General features: G+C 45.4%; 1 protein-coding gene across 1 annotated transcript; it reads left to right on the top strand.

Annotated features, from left to right (window-relative positions):
* The first annotated feature begins 3,602 nt into the window (after positions 1 to 3,602).
* On the top strand, positions 3,603 to 7,675 carry UQCRFS1 (ubiquinol-cytochrome c reductase, Rieske iron-sulfur polypeptide 1). The gene is made up of 2 exons (XM_074157931.1): positions 3,603 to 3,875; positions 5,934 to 7,675. Exons 1-2 carry the CDS (start codon positions 3,665 to 3,667, stop codon positions 6,542 to 6,544), a joined length of 822 nt encoding a protein of 273 aa, XP_074014032.1. The 5' UTR covers positions 3,603 to 3,664; the 3' UTR covers positions 6,545 to 7,675.
* The last annotated feature ends 1,587 nt before the right edge of the window (positions 7,676 to 9,262 follow it).

The following is a 9,262-nucleotide window of genomic DNA, read 5'->3' as shown; positions in this document are numbered from 1 at the left end:
TTTAGACTCTGATAACAGAACACGGTGCTTTTTTTTCTGAAATATTTCCATGTTTTAATCATCTTATGACTACATTATAATTTGAAGTCAGTGTTATATCTGTAAAAAATTTACAACCAAGTTTTCAAAAAAAATCACGGCTACCTCATTTTGCCCAAAGTCTCTAGAAGCAGCAACCACACTTTGCCAAACGGCTCTTGGAACAGCACCCAGTCAGAAAAATATATCATCTGGGTTGAGGCCGCATCTGCTCCATCCCAAACAGCTGAGCTGGGTGAGCAAATTCAAAACTTAAATCACTGTCAAACTCAGAATCCTTAAAAAAACCCCCACAAAACAACAACAAAATAATCCCCCGACCCCACAACTGGTAACAAACCCTTCTACAAATGCTAGCTCAGATCCTCAGGCTCATGGTGAAACACCAAACATCTACAGCATACTAACATCTGACGGCCTTAGAAGAACCTCCTTTTGTCCTGTTAGAACTTGTTTGGTTCTGATCAGGTCTTTACCATGGCCAGGATAATTCCGTAATCTGTCAGAGAACAGTAAGTAAGATCATGTTTCTGTAGCTCTTTTCTTCTTAAATGAAATAAAACTTGTGCTGTTGAAATGGCAGCCGTACGACTCTTCCTAGTTTTCTCTCCTCCTGCTTGAAAATTGTTTATTTCCACCCGTACATCGATTCATAGCCCCAGTAGTTTCTACAAATTACCTTTCCTCTAGAATATTATTATGGTGTCCTACATCACTACTAACTACAGTTCCCAAGAGTACAGTGCACCGAGTTGGGTAAATCATCATCTACCCAGGCTTAGATGTCACAAACTTGCTGAGAAAGAAATAAATTATAGATCAATCCTACTGGAACTGGAATGATCCATCCCACTTAATTAGAACTACCATATCACAGTACATTTCAGACAACAGATAAAAAGATTCAATTACTCATATGAAAAAGTCAAAACCTTAAATAAATCTTAATAAGGCCAGTCCCTAAACGACCACTCCACAGAGACAGTTTTTAATGCACAATCAGGAAATAATTTAGTAGTAACACCATTAGCAACAGCTGGATTTCAAAACCATAGCTCCTTATACAGCCAGTATGAAACACTAATGCTTCACAAGCCGTGCACGAATGGACCGGGTGGACAAGCTGAGAAGTTGTGGTTAGATTTCTAAAAGATGGTTTAGCTCAAATGTCTTTGCAAGATATATCTGTATTAAGTTTATCCCACATTTTGGGAAATTTTTAGGAGACTGAACTAGTTACAAGGCTTGACTGGAGCAGGTATGCACCTACTAGTGTATCCACCTAGTAACAAACTAAATATTACCATTGGAAGCTGTGACAGGTCAAGCATGAGACTATCAAGTAATAAAGTAGAATAAATTTGAAAGAAAAACCCCAAACCACAGATATTTATATATTCAGCCTGGTTGTTAGTGGAAGAATGAATCCTTCCTTTAGTCCGGGATCCAACTATGCGATACATCTATTGTTCTCTTATCCTCATAATCAACCCAAACAAGTTTGGGGTGAGAATACCATTCCAAATTGCGTGGTTAGTGCTGAGAACTGGAACCCTGCCGAGAGGAAGGATGCTGTTAGAGAGCTGGGCTGGCGTTCCAAGCGTCCACGGCACACCTTCAGTGTCACAGTGCCGCTCCCTGACCAGCCGCCCCTCCTACGCCGGGGCGGTTGGAGGCAGCCAACACCTCCCCTGTTGCAACGGGAGGAAAGATGTCTATGGCATTCTGCCGCCTGGTCTCTGAGAAGTGCTGCCCCTCCTCAGGGTGAACAGCCTGCATCTGCCAGGAGTCTTTTTATGAACTGAACCGCCACCTCCAGAATGGCCCCTGGGAGTGGATCCGGTTTTAATTTGCCTGGAGGATATCGTTTGCCGCTTGTTGCACAGGGGAAGGAGCTGACAGCAGCACTGTTTTGTTCTTTTCAGTGCAGTCAAAAGGGTGAAATCACACTCAAATTAAAGAAACCAAACACACAAATGAATCAGTATTTCCGTCTTGCACGCTGCTGGCACAGCATCTTAGAAAATGTACTTTCGAAAACAAAAAGAACATTTTATTTTCTTTTGAGAAGCTCCACAGAGTAACACCATCAACTGTTTTAGGACCGCCCTGACAGCTCAAGCCAAACCCATCGCTGCCTATCAGACCAGCTGTAGAGTATTCTTAACAGAAAAAATATTCAAATCTACCAAAATTTTTTCATACTCGTATTCTTTTTCATATTAATTTAATATTTTTAAATACTTTTGATTTGCCTGTATCCACACAGAGACAGGCAGTGTGCATGGCCTGAAAAAAAATATCCTAGAAACAGAGTTTTTTGTTTAACTTTTTGCTACTCAAAAATATAGCAGGAGTTTTGGAAAATAATCTATCTTCAGGAAAGCAGCTTTGTACATTCTTCATAAATAATCAAGGATACTTCAAAGGTAGCCAAAGAGTCCTGAAATTTCTTCCCTTAACAGAAAAATGTTTGAAGTATGCGGGCGGCGGGGGACACACTAACTGTGCAGATCTAAAGGTGCAGGAACACACGGGCTTCCCCAGCCACTCACAGCTGAGAGAAGATTAGAAATTGGCCTCGAGCGTTTGCATCTCAGTCCATGTTTGTGATTGAGAATGGAATAAATGTATTTTTGGCAATAATTACAGGTGCCGTGCTCCTTCCCCCTCCTCCGCTCTGATGTTAAAGAGTTTCTGGGGAACTCTCTGCATTCCCCAGCAGCCTGAGCTCCAGACCGAACCTGCCGATGAGCAATGGAAAACACTGATTTGGACCCAGGAGCTCTTAGAAGGTGCATGAGGTGAAACTCGCACCCAGGACACTGCGAGCGGGGACATTTTCAGACAAAAATAGTGACTGTGGTGTATTCAGGCTAATCCGATCCTGAATTTGTTTCCTGGCAACACCTAAAACTCAACCTTAAAAGACCCTTTTGTGCTTGGGGTTGCTCCTCAAAGTACTCTTCATCCTGAAGCTCTAACGGCCAGAGCAGGCGAGGGGACAAGATTTCGGAAGAAAAAAAGAGGTTGCGATTAAAACAAATGTTGGGAAAATTAAAAACCAAGGACGGAGCAAGGAATTCAGATTAATTCTCCCAGCTCCCGACCACAGAAATAGACAGGGCTATCTGGGCAGGGAGGATGCTGCGACGGCCTCTGCCTGCCAGCCTCGCCACCTCACAGCCCGTGTCACCCACTGCCCGTGTCACCCGCACGCCCCATTCCCCCTCCCGCCGAACTCCACCAGATCCAGCCGGGCGTCACCCCCACCGCCCCACTGTGCCACGCTGCGCCGGGGCGCTCCTCCCGAGCCCCCCCCACTCGCGAGCACAGCGCTAAATTACTAATTAAGGCAGCTCCCCACTGGCAGCCCCGGGGCCCGAGGGCCGGCTGCCGCCGGGTAGCGCCTCCGCCCCGCCGGGCCCCCGCGGCCACGGCCCGGCAACGGGCGCCCCGGGGAACGGCACCCTGCGCCGTGACGTGTGACGCCGTCACCCATCGGCGCTGCCCTGACGCCAGCAGCGCGCCACGGCGTGCGGACGTCACGTCACGGCGCGTGCGCAGTCCCCCCACCGCCGGGAAGGTCGCAGCGGTGACCGGCCCAGCAGCCGCCGCCGCCATCATGTTGTCCGTGGCCGCCCGCTCCGGGCCCTTCGCGCCCTACCTGTCGGCCGCGGCGCACGCCGTGCCCGGCCCCCTGAAGCCGCTGGCGCCGGCGGTGGCGCGTCGGGCCGAGAAGGTGCCGCTGGACCTGAAGCGGCCTCTCCTCTGCCGGGAGTCGATGAGCGGCCGGTCGGCCCGGGGAGGCCTCGTCGCCGGCGCCAGCCTCAACGGTGCGGGTCGGGGGGCAGCGCCGGGAGCAGCCGCTCGGGGGGCGGGGGCGGGCAGGAGCCGGGCCCGGGCGGCAGGCGCCGGGGCAGCGCAGGGCCTCGGGCCGGGAGCGCCGCCGGCGAGGTGTCCTCAGCGCCCGAGTCCGGGCCGGCGGGGCGGGGGGAGCGGTGCTGAGTTATTGACAGGTTCTGGCGTTTGCTGCCTTTTTTATGTTTTAAATATTTGATTGAAAATGGTCATTATTACGCTAAGAGGCGTTTATGGCTACAGAGTTAAGGGCGCTTGAAAGCCTGCTTCCTTCCGAGGGCTCGGCGGGGTCTTTATTTTGCGGTTGGGAAGATGCCGGGAAGCTCTGTTCAGTTCAGTCAGGTGTTCACCTGAGGGGCGACGAGGCAGAGATCTGCAGTGAGAGGACACAGCTCTAACGGTGAACTGGCTGTGTCAGAACCCTCACTCCCCTCTGCTGAAATCCCCGTACGTTCTCCCCAGTTCACGCAGTGTTCAGAAAAGCATCAGCCAGGTAAAGCTCGCCCCAGGTCATCCTTGCAGAGCCCGACTTCCAGCCAAAGGGCAGCGGTTCCCCTGAAACAGCCTGGTTGCATTTCGTGGAGAACCAGTGCCCGTATCTGCTGACGCTGGGCACGCAGTGTTCCCTTCACACCCTTACACGAGAGATTCATGTAAGTCTTGGAGAGGGCAGTGCCTTGTGGAAGGTGCTCTGTAGTCACTAGAACTATGAACTTCACCAGACCCTCTGCTGTAAAGGACGTGTTCGGGTGAAAATTCCACAAATCTCCAACTGATGCAGCTAACATTTAAACTTATTCTAAGTTTTAATTAGCATCAGGCGTGCTTTTCACTGAGTATAGGGAATTTTTAGAAGTTAATCGTATGGCTTGTTAGTAAATGTGAAATATTTTAAGTCTTGATACTGAAATAAGTTAGTAAGGTTTACTCTCTCAGAATTCTGAATTTCAGTTTAAATTCTCTGCTATTAAAATCCTACAGCAAATACCTTCCCTGTGCTGAGTTACTTGTAAATAAACAAGCAAATTGTTTATTTAAAAAAAAACCAAGTAATTTATTTACTTGTAAATAAATTTTCCCCACTGTATTGCATATAAATCCCTGAGCATTTTTTCAAGCACTTTGACAGAATGGTTATTATTAACCTGTTAACTTGGTGCCAACTGATAGGAAAAAAACAACCCCAATTAAATAGTTCTCTTCAAACACAGAGGTTGCACTTTGGCAAGTGATATGTCCTGTCTTCGCCTTACAGATTTTCATTGATGGAAGCAGCTTTCTTTTGCTGGAGAAACTAACGGAAGGCCTCCCAGTGAGATGGCACATTGTCTTAGCTTAGCACACAGGCTGGACGTGGGAATCCCACTTGAAAAGTTTGGGAATTGGGTAGTTATTAGCTCTATCCCTAAGTCCTTCTATGAAGTGAGCCTGGCAAACAGGGGACTGCAGGTTTAAAAGTTATTTACTGGGGCAGGTAGCTCTGGCAACAGTTTAATATAAAGGGGGATGCCTGATACTGCATTTTTTATATTAACCACACACTTAAGGTTATTAAAGGCATAGAATTTACTTAAGTCAAAGGAAAGTAAAAGAATGTTACACTACAGATGTGCTAACTTTACTAAATCAAACTTCCTCATAGCAATTTTTTTCAGGGAAACATTTGAATGGAAACTGGGTCTGTCTTTTTTTAGCAACTCCAGCAGGAGTTTTTCCTTGAAATCTTCTGAAAAAACAGATACTCTAAAGCCAGAACTTGTTGCAGAGTGTTCTGCGCTCTTGTCAGGCTTCATGTAATCTTCAAATAATAGGTAAAAAAGTTTTACAAATCACCTTTTTATACTGAAAATACTTTCTGGAAACTATTTTCTTACAACTTAAAATTGAAATGTATAATTAGCAGAATCCTACCCAGACTTTGGAATTATTTTTACCCATTTTTCCAAAAATGCAATTAAAAAAGTGTAACTTAAAATACATCATAATATTTTGTTACCTGAAAGCATTGTCATTGCACGTTCTTTTCCTTGCAGCACCTGCCAGTGTTCGTTGCATCCATAATGATGTCACGGTACCCGACTTCTCTGCCTATCGTCGTCAAGACGTGCTCGATGCCACCACATCTTCTCAAAGCAGCAGCGAAGCTAGAAAAGGGTTTTCCTACCTGGTGACTGCAACGACGTGCGTAGCAGCTGCGTACACTGCTAAGAATGCTGTCACCCAGTTCATTTCCAGCCTGAGTGCCTCTGCTGATGTGCTGGCCTTGTCAAAGATTGAGATCAAGTTATCTGACATTCCAGAAGGCAAGAACATGGCTTTCAAGTGGAGAGGGAAGCCCCTTTTTGTGCGTCACCGAACCCAGGCAGAGATTACTCAGGAAGCTGAAGTTGATCTGTCTAAACTGAGGGATCCGCAGCATGACTTAGACAGAGTAAAGAAACCGGAATGGGTCATATTAGTAGGTGTCTGCACTCACCTTGGCTGTGTACCCATTGCTAACTCGGGAGATTTTGGCGGTTACTACTGCCCTTGCCACGGCTCCCATTACGACGCCTCTGGCAGAATCAGGAAAGGTCCCGCTCCCTATAACCTTGAAGTTCCAACTTACCAGTTTATTGGGGATGACGTAGTGGTTGTTGGCTGAGTAACGAGGTGCTTGCTCATTTTCATGTTCCTGTGAATGTACATTCAAAAGAGTTAACTGAGAGTCTGGAATACTGTAAAACCACATCATCCTGAAAACAAATTAGCTGTCTAGGTTCTCAACCAGAAGTATGTTCGAATACTTCTCTGTGTTCAATTTTAATAAAAATTTGGAGTGAGCACTTGTTCCTGACTTACCATAACGTGTATTTATTTGCGTACTGACTGGTAGCGTGTCTAGTCAAAGAGATACTACAGCAGACCCAGAATGTGTTTATGGAGCCCTCGTGAAGGGCTGCTGAGTCAAGATAGACACTGAACTACAAAACCATTGTTTCCTTAATACCACATATTTTTTTAACTTTTTTTTTTTTTTGAACTGTATTGTGGGAAGAAATCTAAAAAAGATCTTGCTGTAACTTTTAGTAGTGTTTGGAGTAAGTTTCAATATAGACTCCTACGAGATGTCCTCCTTTTCCTTCCAGTATATTTTTTGTTTATTTTCAAAGGAAGTGAAGGAAAAAGTAAATAAAAACCTACCTAGAAAGGTAGGTAGCATTTCTGAGATAACTTATAGTTGTTTACCTAAAATGGTAGAAATGTAATTTTATGATAATGTAGACAAAAATAAGCATGTCATGTTAGAATTACAAAAGGATTTTTTTACTTGCAGATAAGGTTTGATCTTACGTGTATCTAAATAGCAGATGAGGTGCTTCGGACACTGGAAAATTTATGACACTTTTGGAAAAGAAGAGATAAAAAGGGAAGTCCAAGTTTTACAGAGAGAAAAATAAATTGTAAGAACCACTCAGTCTGGACTAATCTCTAATGTTAGACATAGCAAAAGATTGTGTCGCCATCAGAGATATTTTAGAACTCAACGGTATGCGTGAAAATTACCGTTTCATATTACCGATAGGCTAAGCTCAATAAAGGGGCCAAAACCCTGAAACCTCTTACCTTGATGCTGACTCTGAGGGCACGGAGAAACAAATACAGCCTGAAACAGACCTTTTAACCAGCACAGGTCCTGACGGCACAAAACAAAGGTAGCAGTTAATGCCTGCAGTACCTGAGGGGAAACAACCTTTGCTGTTTCCAGAACAATAAAAAAACCCAACCAACCACCAAACTGTCTCGTCCTTCCTTTTTGCTTCCCGTTCTTTACTGCTGTTCTGTCGATGCTTCTGTCCCACACTGCATTAATGTGCTCCTCCAGTTGCAAAACAGAAAATGCAATCCTTAGAATTCCCTGAGTCTGGAATGTTTAGCCTCACATCTACCTCATGGAAAGCTGTGGTGACAGCTGGGCTAAAGCTGAAGTTTTAAATGGGATTAATCAGAATATCGATGCCTTTGGCTCATCTGTTCTCAGACGATTCAGTGAAAAAAAAACCTACCAAAACACCATAGATGACTACTGGAGAAGTTCTCAGGCATGTGTTTTACACCACTTCATAAATTTCAGCTTTATCACTATGTCCACAAAAACATTCACAAGAACTTTTTTTGGTATAATGAATCACGCTAAACCAGTACTGAACGAGATGTTCCCAAACTTGCCTCTGAGTAACTGGTATTCACGTATTGCCTTGTATGATAGGGTTGCTCTTTCTTCAAATTTTGTATTTCAAGAAAAGAAGCTTAGTAACTGCTGAAGCAGCTTTAGAGCACTGCTCTTCTGCTCTCGAGTAGCTACTCTTACTCTTTTTAGCCTCCAGGTTACATTATTTAGCCCTAACCTTTGTTCACATCGTCGCTAAGTGTCAGCAGTACCAGCCAACGTGCCCCCTGTAAAGCAAGGAACAGCCAGGGCAGTTCCCGAGTTGACAAGTGACCACAGCGAGAGCTTGAGTAGTTACGTCCCACCTGAGCTTAAAGGGTCACGCATGAAATTACTCGCAGAGAGTAAGCTGTTACGTAAATTACATCAGAGTGACTCCATCAAATCTTAGCAATCTACAACTAACAGCAGCACCGTGACGTTGAGCGCACCTGAGAACAAAACAGCAGCTTCTGCTGCAAACAGGAGATGCCGGCGATGACCGTTTCCATCAGGCTGATGACAGAACAGTTGAAGAAGCTGAAGTACTGATTCTTAGGCAATGCAGATGCAAGTCTCCATCCTCCCTTCAGCTAAAGGCTCTGTACTTTTAAAGTGGCAAAAAAAAAAAAAAAAAAAAAATCATTCCTGATAGGCCAAGCATGCTTTAAAAAGAATTTGCTAGATTTGAGATTTACTAGATATTTTTACTAGGATTTATTAGAACTTGAGAAATAAGACGACTCTGTGGCCTGTATGATTTTCTTTTCGAGCTGCAGTACGAAGTCACACTTTCCCCTGTGCCTCTTACTGACTGCTGTATGACCAGTCTGCTTTACCCGGCCAGGCCAGCATCACTGCCTGCTGTGGGCTCGCCAGGGTGGCAGGAGCTACAAGCAAGCTTGGGTTGATGCCGGTACAGGTTTGCCAGGTCAGTCGGTGTTGGGGCCTGATGTTTCCCAGCAGCAAAGGTGTAAAGCAGAAGCCTGTGCTGGCGAGAGGAGCTGCACTGCCTGCCTTTCATCTGCGTGCCTCGGGGACCAAGCAGCAGCCATGGGTCTGGTCCTTCTCAGCTGGCTACCTCTGCTCCTTCACAACAACACAGTCTTTATGAAGTTGCTGAACAGAGCTCGTGTTTATTTAATAAAAAATGCTCTTCAGAGAAGGGGAATA

Source organism: Numenius arquata, chromosome 13 (assembly GCF_964106895.1).
Source record: "Numenius arquata chromosome 13, bNumArq3.hap1.1, whole genome shotgun sequence".
NCBI classification, from domain to species: domain Eukaryota; kingdom Metazoa; phylum Chordata; class Aves; order Charadriiformes; family Scolopacidae; genus Numenius; species Numenius arquata.
The sequence above is the reverse complement of the archived record's forward strand: the minus strand, read 5'-3'. Positions and strand labels throughout refer to the sequence as shown.